The sequence below is a fragment of the Lepisosteus platostomus genome, chromosome 12 (assembly GCF_059453375.1).
Source record: "Lepisosteus platostomus isolate fLepPlt1 chromosome 12, fLepPlt1.hap1, whole genome shotgun sequence".
Classification (NCBI taxonomy): domain Eukaryota; kingdom Metazoa; phylum Chordata; class Actinopteri; order Semionotiformes; family Lepisosteidae; genus Lepisosteus; species Lepisosteus platostomus.
Genome location: NC_142622.1, coordinates 36,164,048 through 36,188,162, shown reverse-complemented (window position 1 = coordinate 36,188,162; position 24,115 = coordinate 36,164,048). Strand labels below are relative to the sequence as shown.

At 36.6% G+C, this 24,115-nt stretch overlaps 1 protein-coding gene across 3 annotated transcripts in view; it reads right to left on the bottom strand.

Moving 5' to 3' along the window:
* trappc9 (trafficking protein particle complex subunit 9) overlaps nt 1-24,115 on the bottom strand; it is a 619,314-nt gene that overhangs the window by 443,750 nt on the left and 151,449 nt on the right. For all 3 annotated transcript variants that reach the window (XM_088601827.1, XM_088601825.1, XM_088601826.1), the window contains one exon: nt 11,295-11,419. In XM_088601827.1, coding sequence (XP_088457953.1) covers nt 11,295-11,419 — 125 coding nt within the window. The remainder of the gene's footprint in view (nt 1-11,294; nt 11,420-24,115) is intronic.

The following is a 24,115-nucleotide window of genomic DNA, read 5'->3' as shown; positions in this document are numbered from 1 at the left end:
TGTCTGCAAGGCATTAACTTTTACGTACAGCAAAAACATATATAAGGCACACTGGTAATGACTGCAAAGCTTTTTGTTACATAAACATAATAACGAATGTCAATGCACAAACTCCCTTTGCTGTATATTTTCTCGAGTTCTTAATGTTAAAAAAGCCTTTTCTTAAACCTTTTTAGAACTTCTGATATGATGCATCAACATTGATTGCTTCCAAAGGACAAAATGAACGATTGCATATTCTTAAGTCAACAGTTATAGGAAGTTCAAACCTACTGTATATAAAATATTTCAGAAAAGTGTGAAAACTACAGCACACAAACCAGACAGCAAAAGAGCACTGAACATGTAGCAAGTAATGAAGCCGCAACAGAAACTAATCTCCTCCTGTTCTACCACTGTGAAAGTGAAAGAGATGCAGTAGCACTGAGCCTTTCAAATGCTCTGCTGTGCAAAGGTAGATTTATCACAAAACAAGATTGATGAATACAAAAAGAAAGAAAAGCACATTCAGAGGACCTGTAATGCTGTATTCAATTGTATGTACTGTATCAAATTGATTGTTTTTACTAACACAAACTCCACTGCTGTTATACGAAATATTATTATATGAAACAAATTTCCCATTACAGTACCGACATGCAAACTGACCTTCTTTTCATAATACTGTAAATTCTTGTTACTATGACTGTGTTCCTCTGATCCTCTCGGCTTCCATTTCATTAAAAATACTTATATTCAGTAATCTCCACACACCTGAGGTAGGTACTCATCATAAATCTAACCCAAAGCGATCAGGGATACACTGTTCGCAGTTAAATAACAGCAGCACGACACAATGTGACAATGCTCAATGTCAGAATGAAGGCACAACAGTTTCAGTATTTTGAAGAGCAGCATAAGGGGCATCAAACTGAATCATATAAAAAGACACCGTTTCCTGTAGCCAGGTGGACCGAGTGTGTACACTCTCCTAGAATACAAACTACATACTGTTCATTTCATTATTAAGCTGTCTAATTTGGCATTACTGCTCTTGCTACTGAATTGAAACTGCATACCTCAGAGCACAGATTCAAAAATCAGAATATATTTCACACGTTTAATAGGGGTGCCCTAAGTGGGTTAACCAGTTAAAGTGGTGGCGAAAGCACGTTGAGGTCGATGATCCACACATCATGAATTCCAGCCTGAGTCCTGTCACTCACTGTGAGTGACTGGGATTTAAAAGCAGTGGCACTCCATTTGCCGATTGCCATGGTGAGTAGGTTGGGCCGGGTTCCCCTGGCTCCCAGTCACACCTGTGACTTACCGGTGAATGCAGTCAGTTTTCCAATACTGTCTGTGAGGGAAATCTCCTCCAAACAGCTCTTGCTTGGGGCTGTGTAGCCTAGTTCAGTGGTTCTAAATGGAGTGGGTGTATACCAAAAATAACTATAAAACAAACTGCAAAAAAAGTTTCTAACATAAGCACGTCTCTAACAGCAGGATAAGAGCTCCCTTGGTACTGCATTTATTTGCACATGGTTACAGTTTAACCAATAAAAAACCCATGGCGCTCATTACTTCCTCACATATACTCCAAACCAATTTAATCATGTGTCACACTGTGACACTAACGCACTGAATCCAGTATAGCAGAAATCCATGCCAAGCTCCTGAAGCCCAGGCTTAATTCCCTGCTGCACTTCACTTCTAGTTCCAAGTCATCTACTGGACACTTCCTTAAGGAATGGAAGAAGAATTTTTGGATGCCAGGTTAAAATTGCGAGCTGGGTTATACAGCAATCCCACATGTAATACGACATACAATTTCTGGTATGGCTGGTAATGTGAAGCCTGGTGTTATGAGGCCACTTGCAGCAGGCAGCCCCTGAGTTAATTTACTCTATGAACATCTACAAGCTATTGTGGTACTCAAAAAGGCATGCACTTTTTGTGGTACCCATAGGTGCTGGCTACAGGCAATGTTACCAAGGTAAATTACATCAGGTTTCATATTTCTATCTTTCCTAAACTTATTTGCATAGGGCACTTCACCACCACTATACCAAGTTCCATGCCATAATATAAGGTCTGTGCACCTAAATGCGCTAGCAATTAATTTTCCAGTTGGTGTTGTGTCCATAGCCTGTAGCACACAGATATAAAATCAAGCTGCACATCTTGGTATTCTACTATGTTTGCAAAACATTAGAGTAAACAGATCTTAGTGTCACACAGGTGGCATGCTCTTAGGACTCTTGATAAAGCAGACAATAGTGCTACAGGGCTGTTGCTATTCAAATCTACCAAGGTAACTTATTTATTACTGTGAAATGACCCATTATAAACATGGCATTTATTGGAACACTTTTATACTTGCTGAATGACTGTCAGGAAACTGAGAATTTCTACTCATCATTCAAGTAGAATTTAGTTCCAGCTCCAGAAGAGGAGGAATGAGAATAAAAGCACTAAAACACTTGATTGACCAGCTCAGGATTCGAATGCATCTTATTAATATTGTCCTTGATTGCCTCAGTACAAGTCTGATCCTCTTTATTTAGTCTTAGCTGTATATAAACTGCAAACAGCATGTTCAGGGTGTTCAGCAAATAGCAGAACATTGCATTTTCTAGTGGATTTTTTTTTGCACCAATTAGCAATAAAAGCACTATAGCAGTCTCTAATAAACCCTCCGATAAACAACGAGCATTATCATTAATCTTTAAAAAATACTTTAAATTTTTACACATTTTAAGACCCAGACCTTAGTATAGAATTTAAGGAAATCATATTTGGAAAAATATTATTTCCTTTCAGATATTACACTTTCATATTGTATTTCATTTTGTTTCAATAAGTAAAATAAATGAATACCTTTGCTATAAAAATGAAATGGGAAAATAATACTCACAGAATGATTAAATTTAGAGTTTTTATTAATGAGTAACAGTAGACCAGGGTCTCCTTGTCTTGCTATGAAACAATATATGCAGTACATCTGGCTCTGTTTATTAAACAATGATGTCAATTGACTGAAGGATAGAAATTTTCAGCACTACTAAAAATAATACAGTAAATTCAAAATGTACTGGGAAATAGCAACTGTATTTTAAGTGGGGCATATTAACAACTACCCCAATTGCCACTCAGACCAAAACACTTCCTATCTTCTCACCTGGTTAAGCAAAGAAAGCAGACACAGCACTTACTGTAAAAGTTCAGGTGGGTAGCTGCGTCAGCATGCGTAGGATGGAATAAACCTATTACTTGTTCAGTTACTGTAAAAATCACTCAGTGCAAAGAGTCTGTATGCTGATGGCCAGAGCAATGACCTGCATGTTCTTTTAGACCCACCAGACTAGGCTTGAGAGAAAACCATGTGGTCTCACCTAGACAATTGGTACAGAGTCACACACTTTGCCATCCCTCTGGAGAGCAAAATCAAACGTTTTAAATACTTTGCCCTCAGTTCTTGTGTTATTTAAGTTATAATACTGGTTATGTGTAATGGAAATTAAAAAATCAAGACTTTTTTAACTACATTAGTGCTACTTACAGCCAGCAGCCATACCACTCTGCAACTCATAACTGGCAACCCACTGAGGCTAAGCAGGAGTGAGCCTGGTCAGTACCTGGATGGAAGACCTCCTGGGAAAAACTAAGGTTGCTGCTGGAAGAGGTGTTAGTGAGGCCAGCAGGGGGTGCTCACCCTGCGGTCCATGTGGGTCCCTAATGCCCCCGTATAGTGATGGGGACACTATACTGTAAACAGGCGCCGTCCTTCAGATGAGACGTAAAACCGAGGTCCTGATTCTCTGTGGTCATTAAAAATCCCAGGGCGCTTCTCGAAAAGAGTAGGGGTGTAACCCATGCGTCCTGGCCAAATTTCCCGTTGGCCCTTACCAATCATGGCCTCCTAATAATCCCCATCTATGAATTGGCTACATTACTCTGCTCTCCTCCCCACTGATAGCTGATGTGTGGTGAGCGTTCTGGCGCACTATGGCTGCCGTCACATTATCCAGGTGGATGCTGCACATTGGTGGTGGTGGTGGAGGGGAGTCCCTATTGCCTGTAAAGCTCTTTGAGTGGAGTGTCCAGAAAAGCGCTATATAAGTGTAAGCAATTATGAACTATTAATTACTTAGTAACTCTTTAGTTTTTATGTTTTGCAGAATGGCAAATCAAGACTTTGTCATTATAAACCTTCTGTTACACAGAAAATCTAATTTAAATATTCAGGTTCACAATGACACAGAAAAGCACAAAGCACTGCCAGCTCCTAGCAATCAGTACTTACATTGAACCGTTTTTTTTTTGCATGACACATTTTACTGCAATGGTTTCCTTGTTAAAATTCACAGCATCACTAAAGAGATAAAGGCATCTTCCTAACATTTAAAAATAAGTCTCAGTGGGACAAATTTCCTTCCTCACTCCAAATTCACTTTTTGTGTCATGAAGACTGCTAGGACATCATAACGAGTCAATGCCAAATCTTTCGACCCCCTCTCGAGCTGCTGCTGAAGTTCAATCTGCTCACTTTAAACTAATGCCTTGTGAAGCAGCCTCCTTTTGCAAGAGTGCCTTTTCACTAATAGGCACAGTGGGAGCTAATGGATGGATTGTGTTCTAAGCAGAGGAAAGCGAAGACTACAGATAAAAAAGCCCAACGTAGTGACAGTTTGCACAGACCTTAATTTACAGACCCAAGGTGGGAGGTGAGTGAAGGTCAATAACATGCAATAAATTTCAAGAGGAAGGAGAAGAAGGTAAAAGAATTTGCGACTTTTCCAAAGTTTGTGAGCTACAACACCACACTTAGTCTACTGACACTTAATTCCAAAGAAGAACAAAGTTAAGTCAAGCAAACATGATCATTTTACAGGAATACAGGACAAAGCTGATTTTAAGATGAGGCATTAATAGGGGTTCTCTAACGGCACACATGCCTGTCATACTGTACCTCTAGAAGGAAATAAAAATACTTTCTGTAAGCACGACTGAGCATAATTTAGTTTCATTTATAGACTTTGAGGGTACAAAGTTACAATCTACAGTTGCAAGCATTCATATAATGTGCAACATCACTAAAAAGAAAAGCTTGCTACTAATTGACAGGAATGCAAACAATGACATGAATACAACAGACCAGCAACTGCAGTGAAAAAGAAATGAATATTGATCATGCCGGAATAATTGACCTTTTTGTTCCGTCTTTGACTTGCCATTTAAAAAGTACAATAGGAACCGATAGAGAGGATTCGTAGGAATTCTGTGACATATGAATCAAACTGAAAAATCTATAAATCAATAGTTTCCACCATTTATGTAGCCATTACCATGTGTTGTTTTCCTTTATTTTTACACAGAACAGTTCAAGCCTTCATGGTGACTGCTCATGAATCAGCTAGATGCTGATGACCATATCAGTCACACTGTAGAACGAGAAAAAGCTTTAAAAAATGTTTACATTTCTTGGCTTTGTCTTCGTTTGGATATGAACGAAGTCTACTAGCAGTTGCCTTGCTGGAGCCATTTGCTTTGCAGTCTTTGTCATTTGGGCAATTAAGACAAATTGTACTTTTCAGGTAAAATACATTAAATATAATTCAGGTGGGGAGCTGCGTCACCATGCGTAGGCTGCAAAGGAACAAGTAATATGTTTATTCCATGCTGAAAAGAGAAGAAAGAAAAAAACACTGTTTCGGCCATTGGGCCATCTTCAGGTGTGAGAAAGACAGGGCAGTAAGCAAAGGTAACATAGCAGGAGAACAAAAGCTGGGAGAGAGGAGGGGCGGGAGGCGGGAACAGGGGACAGACAGAGTGGCCAATCAGGTAGTGTGAAGTCAGGATTGGTGAAGAGAGGTGTAAAATGAAACCTACAATGAATAGAGAGAATTTAGAAGAAAATGAGTCTGTCGTTGAGAGCAGGGGAAATGTGTGATCCTAGCTGCAGGATAATTTAAGTTTCTCTAGTCTTTCTGATGTAGGAGTTAGGAAAACTGGCTTTGAGAACACAGACGGAGAGATAAGTGTGATCATGGCCATCAGAGGTGAAATGAGAAACAATAGGCCTGGAGAAATCTTTCATCTTCACAGCCCTAACACGTTCTCCGAAGCGGTCTCCGAGTCTCCTTCCTGTTTCCCTAACGTACAATACATTTTATATATATATAACTTAACTTCTCGTACCAGAAAAAATGGAATAGAGTTTAAAAACAGATTCAAACATATTTAGTAGAGGAAAGGAAAAAGTAGTTGAAGTCTAAACTGGAAGAGAACTTGCTCGTAATGGAATACTGTATGCACTCTATATATATATTTTTTTTTTCAGAAACAACAGATTATTTGCTAAATAGTATTACAACAGCAACATGAAGTACATATGTAGAATAGCCTGCAATAGGACACAAACAAAATCATTTCCAGAGTACAAAAGACAAGGGTGAGATCAATCCCTTCCAATTCACTTATTAATTTGTGTTGGTAACACACAGAAAAACCTAAGTCAATCCAAAAGAGGGTGACGACTGTCAATGCCCCCAAAAAATCAGTGAACACTAGAGAAAAAATGCTGATTTTGTAGTACTAATGAAAAACGAATGTTTCACCGAAGGATGCTGAATGGGGAATCTTGCCAAAGGAGGAAGAAAGACAAAATTATATTCAAAGAGGATGAAAGTGCATATATTTTGAAATAAATTAAACACTGTGGGAATATGTAAGATGCACTCAAATCAGTTTTGCCAAACAAAATATTTGCATGTCATAGATATCATGAATATTCCTTCCAGAGACCGATTAACATATGGATTACATACAGATAATTCAAGTGAAATAGGATAATATTCTTCATCATCATGCATCACATGATCATTTAAAAATTGAAACTGGGGCTTAAAAAATATTTTTAAGCTAGGGTATTAAATAAACTCAGCTATTAAAACTTAAAGAGGCACTTCATATGACTGCATGTCACCAATGAGACGAGATAAATTTTTATCAGTAGAAGAAAGGTTTCCATTGTCTCTTTTTGCTTTTCTTTTGCTAGCAGATGGTAATTCTAAATCAACAATTCTAAAACACTTTAAATACATTTTCAAAGAAATATTACATTCTAATGTTCGTGAGAGTAAAATAGTTCATTGTATGATAAAAAAGGCCATACAGTATATACAAAAAGGGTTTCTTTTTAAACACAGGTGTATGGTTTTAAGAAAATATGTGCATGTGTTCAGTTGAATTCACAGCTCATGTTCGTACATAGGTTGAAACACCTTAAAAATTACTGTATTTTGAACACAGAACACACACAACCACTTGTGAGTTTAGAAACAATATCCAAGTTAATCATCCTATTTCTTTAAAACACTCTTTGTGCCTGCTAAATAGCTCGACCAATAAAGAGCCCAGGTTGATCTGAATAGTCAAGAAAAGCCTGGTCTGGGTGAAAGCATCAGTCCCCTGTAACTGTGATTCACAAGAGGCAGCAAACAGTCTGTTAACAGCCACAGGAACCAAGCAAGCTTGATTTAGCAACTCCTGGGATTTGCCAGGAACCTTTGAGCCTTAGCAGTTAAGAGTGAGAGATGCATTCCTTGTGTAATCAATGCTAAAGCTTATTTCAGCACTGTGAGACGTGCTGTGCAAAAAATGACAAATTGCTCTGACAAGTGCAACCATGGTACTTTAATTTTGTCCATGCTGGCACAGTAGATGTACTGACAAAGCCAAGTCAATACATAACTATTCCAAATCAAGGAGTTTACAAAGAGAAAAATAATTGGTGCAACCCAAACCAAAATGAACTAGCATAATAAACCAACAGAATTTGTTTTTGTTAATAAATATACAGAATGACACACTACTCTGATATGTCATGAGCTCACCATTTAAAACCAAAAGTTGTTACTAAAAATCCTTAATAGTGATAACCCATGATAAATGTATTTTCTGTTAGGCTGTATAACAATTATATAAATAATATGCAACTCTACTAGATTGTTGACTTCTGTCAATACATAGTGTGGTGAAAAAGTATTTTTTATGGTTTAACATATTTAGACATTTCTAAAATTAGGACCTTAGAATCTAGTCCTAATAGTAGATACAACTAATCCCATTTGACAAATAACACAAACATTATTTATTAAAAGAGATAATTTAACTCAAGAAGGCATCAAAATATCAAGAACATAACTGACACTGCAAAACAATACTTTCTATTCACCTTGAGTCAAGCTTTTGATAAAAAGTCAAATGTATTTTCACAAAACGCAGGCCTATATGTATAATGCATCTCTTCATGCAGCCAAAAGCAAGATTTAAATTTGGAAAATAAATCTTAAGAAACAAGAAATAAAAAGTGTTGGTGTAAGCAGCCAAAACTCTACTTTTATTCTTCGTGAGTCACCAGAGAGCATGTATGTCTGACAGATTCAAAGCAAAGGTTCTTTGAATGCTCAGGCTTATGCATTATTAAAGAGCTGAATAATAAAGTAGTCTTTAGTTAATTAAAAGTGCCCCTCACAGTCCCTCTTCCTTCTCACCTGCACATGTCAATGCAGTTTTAAATAAAGCTGGTGTGAATGAGGCAGAGTGGCATGCGCCTGTCAGAATCTGCAGAAGATGAACTCATACTGATCTGCTCTGCAGCCCTTCCTGCTCAGAGATGAATGAGAAAGACACATCCTCTCTTCTTGCCTTGGGGTAAGAACATAAAAGCCGATGTGTAGCAACAAGCACCAAGAGCAGGTGACGAGTGCCTTAAGTAGGATTGTACGTTGGTCACCTGAACTTGGGCATCAGGCCTCACTCTGGGATATCAGGATACAGTTAAAAGAGTTCCTGACAGGAGAGTGTCATTCCTTAACCTGGACAACTAATCTGCTAATATTGTCTCTATAAAACAATAAACTGGGTTTCCCTTATCACAAAATATGTTTCTATTATGTTTCCCGTAGTCAAAGCAATCTGTAGTTCAGGACAAAAATGACATAACTAAAGTATATTAAACTGAAATAAAACATTTTCGTGCAATGCATAACAAATAGCAGGCATTTTTTAGTAAAGCACACTTCCAAAATTAGTTAACACATTTAAGAAATGCAAATAATTATTACTTATAGTCTGCGGGTAAGCTGTGAGAAAAACTGAATTCAGCTACTTATTGTTACAGCACATGAAATTTTTGCACACTAAAAACGGAATTCCTTTTTTTCATTCTGTTTGCAAAACGTGGTGATTTAACATACCAGTCTTACAGCACAATTACTCAATAATGAATTTACTACCAGTTTGGTTCACTTAACCTCAGCAACACAACATTTTAAACTTGCATTTTAAAGTGACACTTTAAAGGAGGAATATACGGTATTTTGAGTGTTCACAACCCTGACAGGTGTTTTGTGCCTATATAATTCAGTTCCCAGTGCATACATTTATCAACCAAAATACCTCAACTATACACCAAAGCATGAAGTAAAACACACCCAAAGGAAATGTAATGGAAATGGTTTTGTTTTACGAGATTAATACTTTAAGCATACATTTTATTTCTAAAAATATTCAACTGTAGATTTAAGGTTTTAATCATAAACTAATAATGGTGGTACAGGAATAGTAATACTCTGGTGCTTTTCAAATTTCTGTAGGCAAGGGAATCATCAGCTGATGCAGTGTTATCTATTAGTTTATGTTGACTGCCTAGAATTGAGAGAAAGGGTGTTCAGCTAAATCTCTCCACTAATGCACCGCTGTCATCAATCTCATTCAAATGTAGTTAAAGCACTGCAGCACAGCTAGCTGGAAGGATCAGTCGAAAATGACCCCTGCAATCTACTGACTTTGCTGTGGTTTTTAACTACAGATTTTCAGTGAACTGTCTAGTGCTCATGTGAAATATCCCAGCTGGGCTACTGCATTATCTGAGAGAATTCTAATACTTTTTCTTACCTTATTCATACACTCCTAACCACAGGTGACCAAAATGCAACGCAGACCAAACATTTGGAATGGACTCATTTTACTTTACTTCAGTCTTGAAAAAGAGTTAAAACACTGCTGGGTCCGTTTATATTTGTACTGGAGTACAGAGAAGGTTCAGTCAAAATTACATCTTGAAATGAACAGTAAACTTTAAGTCTGGTTTGAGTTTCAATATTACACAGTAACCTCAAGAGTTTTTGAATCGGCCCGATTTAAAGCAGCAGCGATGGACAAAAGGCTCACACAAACAATCTTTCTCATTGCAGACAAAGAGGGTGAAGAGCTCACATTTAAACTTTATATTTATATGTGTGTTTCCTACTGAAGCTCCACAATAATATAATTTGTATCTTTTTATATACTTTCAACTCTTCAAAGCCTGATATAAAATTAATTAGTGAAACAAAGGTTCAAAGGAAAGAAGAAAATTATAAAAGACAAACTGTCCAATTAGGAAACTTACAGTATAATGAAAATATGAATTCCTCGTTTATGACCAAAAGTTTAAAGTACTCAGCAATTTTATTTACCAGGAGTTAAAATGCTAAAATATCTACTAACTATTTGATACAATCAAGATCCATAAAGCACTAACTTAATTTTAATATTTGCAAATCTCCCTAAAACTAAAAAAACGCACACAAATCACAAATGCATGTACAAAATGATTAGAACAAAAAGCATAAAATGCATGTTGCTTAATTTTATCATTTTTTCCTTACTTGGACATTTTGCCAAGTTTGTTTTCTACCGATTGCTAATTGCCTCCCTAATTAGATTTTGCTAATGAAAGCATTAAAAACCAATATAAACCAAGTTCAATAGATCCTATACTGTATACCTCATACTCAACTGTACAACAAAAAGCAGGTTTTTTTCTGTGCATGACATTGAAACTCACACAGTCAAGACAGCTAATCTAATCCCTGTTCACAATGCTGTTTCTGAATCTCAGCTGGATGTAATTCGACACTGCTTTTCAGTCACTCACAGTAGCAGGGGGGAAAACACAATGAATTTAAAATGGGGAAATTGCAGCAAAATCTTAGGTTTGGTGAAGTAAAAAAAAAAAGGTGGTCTGGCCTGACTTATTCATTCTGTCCTGGTAAAAAAAAGCCTATCATTAGAAAACATTGCAGAAGTGTTGTGAAAGTCAGATTCAAGGGAAAAATCCAAAACACACGTGTTGCACAGGTATAAAATCTGGCGTGTACAGTTGTTCGCTTATGGAAGACACATTAACCCCACACTGAAAGATGAAAAACGTGTCCTTCGCCACTGCACTTCGCATCACTTATGAGACGGCGGCCCTACAGTACCTTGATGTGGTTATACTCCCCCGCCTTGCTGGCCTCTGTGGGGTTGACAGTCTTGCTCTCAGCCCGCGGTTTGAGGACTTGACGCAGGGGGCTGGAGATGGGTAGGCCAGTCACACTGATTCCATCTGAAAGCACACAACACAAGATGGTCGCTTGGTTAAGGGAGGCACTGTTAATGCTGTTGAGATCCTTCTGAACACAACAGGGCACTACAGCATGGACACAAATGTGAACAACAAGACGGAAGAGCAGGGTTCTGGGCAAATTATTAGGAATCTGAACTCATCCCATTACCTGTGTACCCTGTGGCATGTTATGAAATTATTAGTATTGCATGTACTGCAATAAAATACACCAGCTGTCAAGAAACATACAGTATAATAACTACTCTTTTCATAGTACTCTGAAAATACAAAGTCTCAGTGTGCTTACTACACAGTTGTACTATAGGTGGATTGCTCTAATGGTGTGGTGGGGATTTTTTACAGTACAAGCAATAGTTCTAGGCCTTCTTGAATACGCCATAAAATATGCAAGATATAAAACAGTTTTGTCTTCTGAACAGGTGTGTGCTTGCTTTATTTGTTAACATTTGTATTTGAATGTCACATGGATGTAACGATTTACAAAGCTAGGAAAGCGGAAATTGTTCTCTCGTTGAAAGTTGTTGAAATCGGAAAATAGAATTTCAGCAGAACAAATAAATACTAGCCTAGCAGAAAGGAAATAAAATGACAGATAGAAGGGAAAGGTGGATAGAAAGGTACTGTAGCTTAGCAGGCAGAAGAAACACTGTCGAGTGCATACACTGCTACAGTATGCACTGAAAATGAATGCCCCAGCCCTAGAGTGCAAACTAGTTTCTTAAAGGGCATGTTAAGTATGACCACAACAAAACAAATTGATATGACAATGGGATAACAACAGAGTTCAATTATCTTTTTTCTTAGTAGACATTTTAGTGTTTGTTTCCACCAGAGCCTCTGTGTAGAATGAAAAATCTGAAGGCAAGCATGGACTTTTAATCTTCCTCCCTCCTTCTAGAGAAGGTGCCATTTTCATTAAAAACAGATAAATTTGATTGTTGATATGAGATATCATGTTGTAGAGTCCTATACCCTGTTTAGTTTCACAACCGCAGTAGGGAGAAAGGAGATTAAAGATATTTTTCTGATTTATATCTTACAACCTGACACTCTAAGGAAAAATAAAGGACATATTGTGCTCTCTACAAACAATAGATGTGCTTAAGGTGGCAGGCAAAGGCAAATAAATAATGAGGCTACACTATTATTAAAAAGACTGGTAAAGGAATTGGATAAATAATCCAAAATTTATAACCACGATGATAAGCTTTATAAATATTAATGAAAGCTGCATTTGCAAATGTAAAGCCAAGGATGAGTAGTGAACCATATGTACTGAAAAAAGGAAAGGATTTTGCTTTGTATACAAAGATTCAATGATTTAAAAATCATTAAACTAAACAAATTGTACTAAACTGACACTTAAGCCGATCCTTGATGAGAAGGCTGTAAAGAAAACCCCAATAGACAATATTACAACATTAGGTGAATGTATCCTCAATTAATTGTTTTTCCCTTAATGGAAATGTTTACACTTAAATAGACGTGTTAGCATGGGAATAAAACAGAAGCATCATATGCCTCCCATTCTAAAGCATCTGTTGAAAAACATTTTACAGCCGTTCAATGGCATCTTAACTACATTGATGGCATATTTTATATTTCTACAAATTGTGAAATCAGAATTCTATTTAGATGGCTCAGCGTTCCAGCAGTGTGAAATGGTCCGAGCTAATTAATATTCAAGTCCCCATAACTGAGTGTTTTCTGCTTGCTCTTAAAAACGCATCTTTGAAAGTTGTTCCTTATAAGATACAATCTGTATATAAGCCTGTTTCACTGATCTCATCTATGCCATGCTGATGAGGCCTAGCAAAGATGAAGCATCTATTCAGGTTTGTGTTAGCAAAGCAGAACTCTAGACCAATATATTATGTCACATATATTATAACTTATCTAGAATATTATAAATTTTTCACACATTCTTGAGCACTTTGTGGTTCTGAGAAGCTGGGTAGTTAAATGTAAAAAATAGCACTGTTGCTTTACTGCACAGAGAGCACAGAGAAACCACAGGACCTTGACTTGCAACTGTTATTCAATCCAATGATCCAAAGATTGATCCAGATATTTTGCCCCAGTTGTTTCTTGATTAAAGTCAGGATGAACTTTGACAACTTTGGTTGGGCGGTTTGTTCCAGTTTGCCTCTTTACAAATGTATGTAACATATGCATATCTGCAGTACAACTGGGGTGGGCTAGAAAACATCTGTGTTGTGTCTTTGTTGTGAATAAGTTATGTTATTTTCACTTGAGAAAAACTAGTTTGTGCTGCTTCTTGTAAAGTATCACCACGTGTCAATGACTAGAGTCCTCTAGAAGTCAGTGGACAGGCACAGAATAGCACCTACTGTATGTCCTACCTTTAACATAGCTGTGTCTACACAGCCTGCCTTTCAGTACTATTACTTATAATAGCACAATTAAGCACATTTAAAAAATAAGCAAATAACTAAACACAAAGGATGTATTCTGCCTACAGTATAAAACTTCCCCCTGAGCCAGGTACAGCAAATGCGTTACTTCCACTAGGATACACTAGATTTGGAAACGTAACTCTGTCTGTCTGCAACTCATTGAGCAAAACAGTCTGATTAATCTGTGGTCTGAGAGTGGCAAAAATCAGATACAATAAAGTTGAGCATTGGCCATGATATTATTGACTATAACAGAAATGTGATTAGGTGTCAATAGCCATGTGCTGTTAATCTGCTTGCTTATGTGAGTAAATTATGTCAATTATGTGTTTGACTGAGATGACTTAGGTACCACAATGGGATGATTTTTTAATAAGTGGCCTTAGAAAAGCCACTTTTTTATAAAATCAACCTTTTAATGCTGGAAGACTGAAAAACAGGTTTGAAAATGAATCAATAAAACTCTGGACTTTAGGTATAACGTATCAAATAAATGTGATACACTAAAAAATATTAATCCAACATGCATCCAACAATCCCTCACAAAACAAATATAATTTTGGCACTGAGGGCATTCATAATTTTCAGGAGTGAAAGAAAAACTCTTGAGTAAAGAAATCCTTTGTCAGGTTGTGCTCCCTTTCATTAAACTAAAAGCAACATTAATTCAAGCAGAATACAAAATACAGTAAATATGCCATATCAATGAAATGCAAGTTTGTATTCAATTGTACGGACTGTGGAAGGCAGAGTAGCAGACACAGCTGAAATAAGCTTGCTAGGAATGGATCCAATGTCCTACACCTATATTAAGATACATCAAGGGTCTGTTTTTCTCCCCAATGATAGCTGAAGTCTGGAAAGCACACTGGTGTACTTTGGCTGCCTTTGCATCATCCAGGTGGGTGCTATATATTGGTAGTGGTGGAAGGGATTCCCTAGAAAGGTATGACATATGTAGAAGGATATTGGTGGTGGTGGTAGTAGTGGTAGTAGTAGCACCAGCAGCAGCATGACAGCACTGTTTTCAGCTGGGCCTCATTCTGACACCATCATGTTAACACAGGATGCACTCAGCCCAACTACCGAGCTGCAGTTACGGACAGCTCCTCCTGTATCAACTAAATCAGCACTGGACAGCTCCTGTGTGTGTGTGTTTTAAGCACAACCAGCCAGACTGGAGCACCCTGTGAACATCCACAGGATTTAGACAATGACCTCAAAAGCCACATTACAAGTAGATCCCTTAGGGCCAATTTTCTGAAGTCTCAGTAATCTAAAACAAATCAGGTACAATGCTGCAACAAACAAAGTGACACGGTCTTGTCGTCTAGCTATATATTTATTTGCTTGGTAACAATTTCACTAGTACTAGCATTGTATTACCAGTTGTTTGTTCAAACACTCATTTACAGCTAAGAGCACATTGCTTTTACATGTGATGCCACCATGTGCCAACAAACATACTTCTTTCATTAAAGAGGAAGCTCTTGACTGAGTGTTTGGACCAGGCTGGGTATAGCAGTACCTGATAACAGAAACAATTAAGACGTTTTCAGTGCAGCAACTACAACATAACCCAGAAAACCAAAGCAGGAAATTTCACACACGGGTGAAGGTCATGGCAGCTCTTTTGATCTGTTCATTTCAAGTGTATAGATTTACAAAATGGATGTATGAAACACATATCACAGCTGCTAAAATGGAAGAAGGGTCTAATATAAGAAGATGTCAAAATGATTCACCTACAGTTCTTACTTTAAAAAGCATTAAGAAATTTGTGTGATCTTAATTTTATAGAATGTCCAGGAACTAGATAACGTTTTTAATAATACGTCCTACATTTAATGAAAAAATATTTTCTTGATTCTTTTATATTCGGTATTAGTTTGGCTGCACACTTTTCACATTAAATATACAAATCAATGGCATTAGTAAATTCCTGACAACATTTTTTAATACAGTACATCTACATTATTGTCATTAACACTTTTGTTGCAAAGTAATTTAATTTCTTTAACAGAAATACATAGATTTTTTATAGATTGAAGGGAGCACCGAGTATCACTGTACCTATATTAATTTAGTTTACTGGGATTTTACTTTAACTAGTTTAAACTAGGTGGCAACTAATGAAGCATAGTATTTTCCAATAGGTGTCAGCTGCTTACCCATTATGTAACTACAAGTAATTTGCAGAAGCTATTGAGCATCTTGTCATGTGATGTGGACACCACACAGGCATCATTAGACACATGCCTCTGCTAAAGCACTGTAAAGTCAATAGACTAAGGGGCAAATTTTCAAAGCATCGACCCACCACCACCACAAATTACAAAACAAATACTTGACAGCAGATTTCCAATAGACAGAACCAAGAAGTCACCATCAGCTACTGGGTTTTGTGATTTAGAAGTGCTGATTGTGTCAAAGTTCTGATTTATTCTAAGGCCTTTGCCTAGTATAGGCAGGAACTCGCTACAAACCTTTTGATAACAGTGCAGATACCTATCCACTCAATGCACTGAGTCATTGTGAAATGGGCAGCATTTTAAGACTATCCCAAAGTTCAGAAATCAGCCATGCTGAAACATCTTAGGAAAAAGAGAGGGCACACGGTAAAGTCAAGTAATCCAAATAATTTGTCCTTATCCGAGGGTTTTTTATATCCATTGAACACTCAGCGAGCTATAATATGAGATGGGAACAACCATCTCAGGGGGATGTTTAGGGGTCTTTGGAAATTCTAACATAACAATTAACTGATTTAGCTTAAAAGACTGAGAAAAGTCCTGACTTAAGTGTGGTTGAAACTGAAAAAGACTTCTGATGCAAATTGAGTGCTACACTTAAGCCAGTTTCCCCACCACCTCACTGCCCAAAATGACAATAACTGGCGAACAGACACACAGAGCAAATCCTAAATTTCAAATAATTACACTTACTCAAACTTAGCATTTATTTGCAATATACTGTAATTTACAACCAGTTAAATTGCGACTTTTGCAGTGCCATTAATCACTACCACCACCCTACCAAAAATTCCTCAAAAGCATACTTGAACTGATCGTTAAGGCCAGACTTCTCTTGCCTCCCAGTTAGAATAAAAAAAAACATCACACACATCAAATGAACACAATGGTTGATATAGCTAAAGAATTCATACAAATGATAAACAGCAAACTGGCTCTTTAATAAAATTCAGCCCCCTGGGTCAGGCTTGGAACTACAATAACCAATTACTTCCTGACCTCTGCAAATCCATCAAGCTCTCAGCCAGTCCTAAAGATATTACAAATTATTGTTTGAGGTGTAGTAAGCATTACAAATTGTCACTGGTGTCTAGAAATCAGCAGTCCATTTTGAGTGATAGAGCAAGAGGTTACCCAAGCAGAAATTGAGAAAAGATACAAATTATCTGTGGTTATTCTGAGATGACATTTTTCTGAGCTCCTAGGCCTCAACAGTTTTGCATTAAGATTCCCGACATTATCAACACATCTGCGAATGCCAAACCACCACTTGTGGGAAGGCTGCTCTTTTGGTCCTCGCCATAGGATAAAAAAGACAAAAGTGTTTTTTCTAGTCAAAGTAAAACACTGTGGGGCCCCTGAAATGTCTACTTTTAGGATCCCCTGGGAATTAAAAAGAACTTGGATTTCTTCTGGCTGTTTTTCTTTACCACATGCATTTACAGTACGACAAATCTGAAGGACACGAAATTAGAACTTCAAGAATTCCACCGACAGCAAACCTAATTAATGGGGGTACTGCAGCATTAAGGTTAAAAAAAGGTACCGATAACCTCAATGCTTGTTCCTCTGACATCAAACTCATGATGGAGACAAGAAGGAATTATCATTTGTGTGTTGTTGGTGGTGGTGGTAGTGTTGTATTGCTGGAATTTGATTATTTATCTGACAAGTCACACTGAAATCCTCTTGAAAAACTCAGGGAAATAACACTATGGAAATCTAATATATCCAATGCATTACTTTTATTACAGTTTTATTGAATGCTGGAAGTACAGATTTTTTTTCTTTTCTTTTCTCAATGAGAGAGAAACTGCCTGGAGCGCTCAGGAACATTAGCTATACCCTAGTGACTAATGGCTCTATTAATGCCCCTGCTTTTTAGAACGCACATAAGTTTTCATGTCCTGAAGTACAAATGAAATGAAAATGTGAGTAACAAATGTAAGAAATAATGACAACATTAATCAGATTGCTCGTCTCCTATGAAAGCTATAAAAAATATTATGCTGCCTTCAAACAGCAGCTTGTGAGGGCTCAGCTTCAATTAATGAACTGGGTACGGGATGAGAACGGAAGGGATAGGTACCCTCTCCAAACCACAAATGAATGATGTAACAAAGAGGGTAATGGATAGTGACTGGACAATTTATAGCAGGCAGAGAGACTCCAAAGGAAAAATGCTGGGAGTGGCTTCTAGGAAAAATAAAAGTGTGACTGAAACAAAAAAAAATGAAATTAACTTAGAAATTGAAGATCATTTTGGAAGAGGGTTAATTATTCATGATTTAACTGAAAAAAGGATCAGTTCTAACAATGAGTAATAAAACATGAGTGTCCACTGCTGAGAGACGGTACATGCATACATGCCACCAAAATATTTAAGGGAACCCTCATTTAATCCACACACCTCAAATTAAAGAAAAGAAAGGTCTAAAGCAAACAGATGTAGTTTTTCTTTACTACATGTTAGAAATGACTAAATAAAATGCACACTTCACCTAATTAAATCTTCTGTCACAAAAATAACAGTTTTAAAAGATCACAGTTATAGAAGGTACTTTATTCCTACCCTTCCTTTAAATACTACCTAGAGACTAGCAGTCATACCTTCATGACAGCCTTACGTAGCTCACTGAAAACAAATTAAAACAATTCTACTCCTTATCTTGTGTTTCACATTTAACTCTCATTCCTAACATATGCTCATCAAAACCATACTAGAACACCAGCAATGACTTATTAAACTGGTTTGCTACTAATAAGCAATTACTGCCAAAGCCAGCAATTATTTTTTATGACAGGATCCTGTTAGGCTCCACAAATTTCCTTCAATGCCTCAAGACACGTTGACTGCAGGGAAGAAAATGATTATTTTAACTTTAACTGGGCTGCAAAAATAATTGATTTATAATACAATGTATTAGTAGCAACAATAAGTAGAAATATATATATATAAATTATCCGCTTAGGGATGACTTCCAATGATATTAAAGAGTCCTTCTCATCTTTTTTCAATTAGCTCTTATCTAACACTGAGTTATATACTTGACATATATTCTACTCCCCCACCCTTTGAGCCACAAAGAGTAATTACCAAGGCAATAAAGCAAAGACCCAGAAATTTTCTAAAAATATTGTTATCTGTTCAATGACTTTCGTCTCTTGGATAAGGGAACAGAAGCCTTATAAAAAAGGTTATTCTGACGGAAGACCATAATGTGTGCTTTAAGAGCCTGAATGAGATTATGGTCATTATCATTAAATGGTCACAGTATAAAGAAGGTAAAATAATTCTGACTTAAAAGTAGGCTAAGACATTACCGGAATTTCTAATAAACCACCATATTCTACCCTATTAAAAACAGCAAAATATATTTCTATGCAGTAGCACACCATGAAATATTTAAGATAACTTTCTTTTGGATAATGGAGCTCAGTTTTCAAAACTCATGAGACATGTTCATGACTATAGTATGAGACAGAAATACTGCAGCTAAATGATAACTATGATCCACACCTATCAACATGGAAGCACAGGTAATAACTAGTCATCAGCTGCGGAAATAAGCCTAAATACACACATCTGACTCATATCTGCTGTCATCATTACATTTTCTTCAAATTGCTGCACCGCTAACAGAGTAAGAACACTGGATGATAAATATAAGGTTTTGTTCAAATGAAATAATCTTGTAAATCTGTAAAAATCCTGATGAGACCATCTTAAAGTAAGGAAATTAAAAACAGGGAAGATACTGTAGCATAGCGTAGCCCTGCTTTCATAGCTGGTGGGTTGTGGAGTCAGACAGTAGACACTGCTTACTGTACTGTATGTACCCTGAGCTAAGATCTTCAACGCGGATACTGTACGTGGAGATCAGCACTACTGGGGGTAATTCCTGTAATGGATTGATGTCCTATCCAGTGGGTTGGACTGTAGTCTGCTAAACACCATGCAAAACAAGGTTAAGCTCTAGAGTGATGAATCAGTGTGACAGATATGGAATATGGATATGGAAATTACCTATTGTAAACAAGAAGAGTTTTACAACATTAACAAAATTATAAATATTTTTGCATTATAAATGAAAATCATTTGACATCTAGCGGTGGATGGAATTAATTGCACAGACATACTGTATGCATAGACCAAACAAGCAAAGACGAGTTAAAACAATACAGTACAAAAGGACAGTTTTAACTAATTAAAAATACAGGGTTTCAAGGGCATATTGAGTTTGGGGATCTCATTTTTTCATAAGAATGATGAGGGGTTTAAAGTTGTTAGTATGGGTTGACACAGTGTCTCAGTGCTCTGGTACAGGACAATGTTTTCCTTTTCTATTCAGTTCTGTACCTGAGCTGCCTGGAATGTCAGTTCACCGTGTGTGAGTTGAAAGTTTCTGGCGGCTGCTGCTTTTCCAGAGAGCTTTTATAAGATCTCCTTGGGCCAGTAATAAACCATCAGGCACATGTCAAAACGCTCACTACCTGAAAGTGCTGAGCCTTCTTAATTCAAATCTCTGTTTAAGGAACAAAAACTAAGCAGAACACGGTATATTGTTGGAGTAAAAAATTCTCCATTTTCCTCTTTATTTTATGATTTAAAGAACGTCACGGTAGGAGGAAACACTGATAGATTCTCCATATTTCTCAAAGTCCAGGGCAGAACTCATATCTAAAATGCATGGGTACAAGTCGTAGCCATTAAACACAATTAAAATGAATGTTTATTTCTGATCTTCTTATTAAAAGCTGCTTCAGTGACTGATCACATTATAGTTACTCTGGTGAAAAGAAACATGCTTCTTTATGTGTACGACATGCACTGAAAAGATATGCAAGACATATGGTGATATGAACGTACAGTACATTTTCTGAAATGGAAATGTACTATATGAGGAATAAATTCATTTCTCTACAATTAATAAATCAGTCATGCTAGGCACTCCTAAGTTTATACATGACAGGCACTTGAAAATATAGCTATAGACATCATATAGACATACATCTATAAACAGTTAACACTATTGATTAGTCTTATCAAGAAGAACAACCAGGTATGCACATGGACTAAATGGCTTTAATAATTCCCATCAGGGTTAAAAATATAAAATCCAATTTTAGATATATAATGTGCACTACTCAGAGAGTAAGTTTAAAGCAGTAGGGCAGTTTGTAAAATATAAAAACTGATACTGTGATTTCTACATTTTACTATTGAAATTGATACATTGCATATTGCACTCTCAAAAAATATATTAGTTACTTCAATCTTTAATTGAAATTTACAAATTGTTCTTCTTAAAATAGAAAATACTGTATATACAAATATGCATGTCATAAATGGTTAAATAAAACTAGAACCACATTGCGATTGTTGAAAAAAGGAAAATAAATGAGCCTGTTTAACATGCAGGTGACAGGCAACCTTCTCTTATAAAGAGCCCTCACTTTGGAGTGCATTCTGACTAATTTATTTTACAGCAACATAATATATTTGATGAAGTGTGTCTAGGTCAAATAAAATGAAACGAAGGCAGGTTGATTTCATAAATAATCGCTTTCTTTTTAGTGTCTGCAAAAACAGCATCCTTCATGGTTAGTTAACTCTATGTACAGTATGTACCTGTATGTACTGTATTTTTAATAATTGTGAAAAAGCTTTCAGCTCTATAGTTAACGTCTGTCAAGTAGTCTTTGCTGTTTGTTCATTTTAGATATACATGGTGACTTAAAGTCACATTTTTAAGAGTAATTATGCTTTACAGGGCACGAGGGCAAAATTATTTTTGAAAACTAATGAACACAATATGAAATTTATTCCGCTGTGGCACTACTGCAGTAAAGGAAAAAAGGAAAACCCAAGTAGGGTGCATTAACAATAAGGAATAAAATTACAGACAGAGAATCACTGCTGCCCTTACTGGATTAAGATGGATATATGTCTCCAGATGTCATAAATACCCACTCTTCAGTCTCCCACATTTGCTTGATCATTAATCATAATAAATGCATAAGCAGCTTTAAATGGTAACAGTAATAATATCTAACATCAATAAGTAACTAATATCAGTTATTCAGAAACATAACTGAATTAACTAATACAATCTAGTTCTGTGCAGTACAAAAATAGTTAAGAAACTGCTTCACAGAAATGTCAAAGAAACAGCTTATCTTGAAGTTTTTACAAAACTATATTGAACGCAAATAACTTTGAGTAGGAGTTCAGCAGTACCTGAACATACAGTACAAGACTAGTTAAATATCCTACCTCTGCTACTGAGGCTCGGAACTACAAAATAATTCACCCCTGAGCTAGTGGTATTTATTTCCTGCCTCTGCTGTAATAGAATTTTAATGCTGTTTTATTTTTTTCCTGTTATTTTGCTTTATCACATTTTAATATGATATGGCAATTCTTGTAATGTATACAGGATGCATTTTTATAGGACATGCATATACAGTACTGTGTTGGATGCAGGACAGCTTGAAATGATTAACATGCAAGCCAATGAAAATTAGGCATAATACTGTAAGTCAAAACTTCTATTATACTACACTAGTTCTAGTATTTCTACTATTAATACTATACAGTAAATAGAAATGCATTGTAATGCCTAATTGCATTAAAACTATTGAGCAAGCAGTGTGCCATGTGCCCTTATATAAATTATTCAGTGTTTTTTTTTAATGAATTGCTGCTTTATCTCTGGAATTCAGTTATTTACATTAATTAAATCCTAATTTAAAACTTTCAACAGTATCTTCAAATGCCTAGAAGAGATTACCATATGCATCACAATTATTTATACCGCATATTTTTGCATTTATGCAAAAATATGCATTCTGCTTTCAAACGCACACTAGTGCTGTAAACATTATTTGTCTTCTGTTCTTCTTTTCCACCAAGACAAACGTATAAAAGTATGGTGTATTGTGTAATTATGAACACAGCTTTTGAAAATCTTGGTTGGTTATTTACCTACTGTATGTGTTTATACAACTTATCCACATCTACAAATAAACAAATTGTGATTGTTAAAGCTAATGACTGTTGCATCTAATTGAAACAAGGATATATTATGAACATTTATGAAAAAAATGTGCCATACTCAACAGGATTGCACAACCTTAGGACTTACCTCAGAATCCATTTTTACTTTAACATACTGCAAAATGATTATTAATACTAATATAGAAGATTTGTTTTCACTTTCAAAGGGAATAATTCTGGCCATGAGACCCTTAATACCAATTCTTTACTGGCAAGTGACCATTAGAAGTGACAATTCCTTTTAGTTGACTGGTCTTGAGCAGCTCCAACATAACTCATAAGGCTCTCACCAGAATAAGCAGCACCGACAAGGTTTCTAATGGATGCCTCGCCTCTCTGAACTGGTGGCTGCTGCTTTTCCAGAGTAAAGAACAGCTGAGTTTAGCATATGGGATAGGATCTTTCAGGCTGTATTTTGGGGTGAGGGTCTGGCCAGTCATTCCAGTCTGCAGCTTTGGGAAACCTGTAATATGCATAGCGTGTTAAGATCACTGTATATGGCTAATAAAATCATCTTAACACGCTACGCATATTACAGGATTCCCAAAGCTGCAGCTTGGAATGACTGGCCAGACCCTCACCCCAAAATACAGCAACCCCCCCACAGCCTCCCAGACACTTGTGGGCACACGACAGGTGGCCTTAGCTGTGAGCCAAGGCAAGAAAACCACACAGCTGGTGTTTCAACAGTCCACTGGGAAAAACAAAACAACTGGCATTTCTAAATTTAAAAATGGAAAAAAAAACACATATTTGCCCTTTTTTTTTTGCTCGTTTTTTTTTTCCATCCCTGTATCTCTTTCGTTGGTACAGAGTTATTTTCTTGCTATGACTGACCCCAGACATGATCTGTCATCCCAGACTTCACTGACCCAGTTGATTTCCTTGGGCCCATTAGCCAGAAAGTTCACATTTCCCAGACAGGTGGTCAAAGTTTCAATTGAAA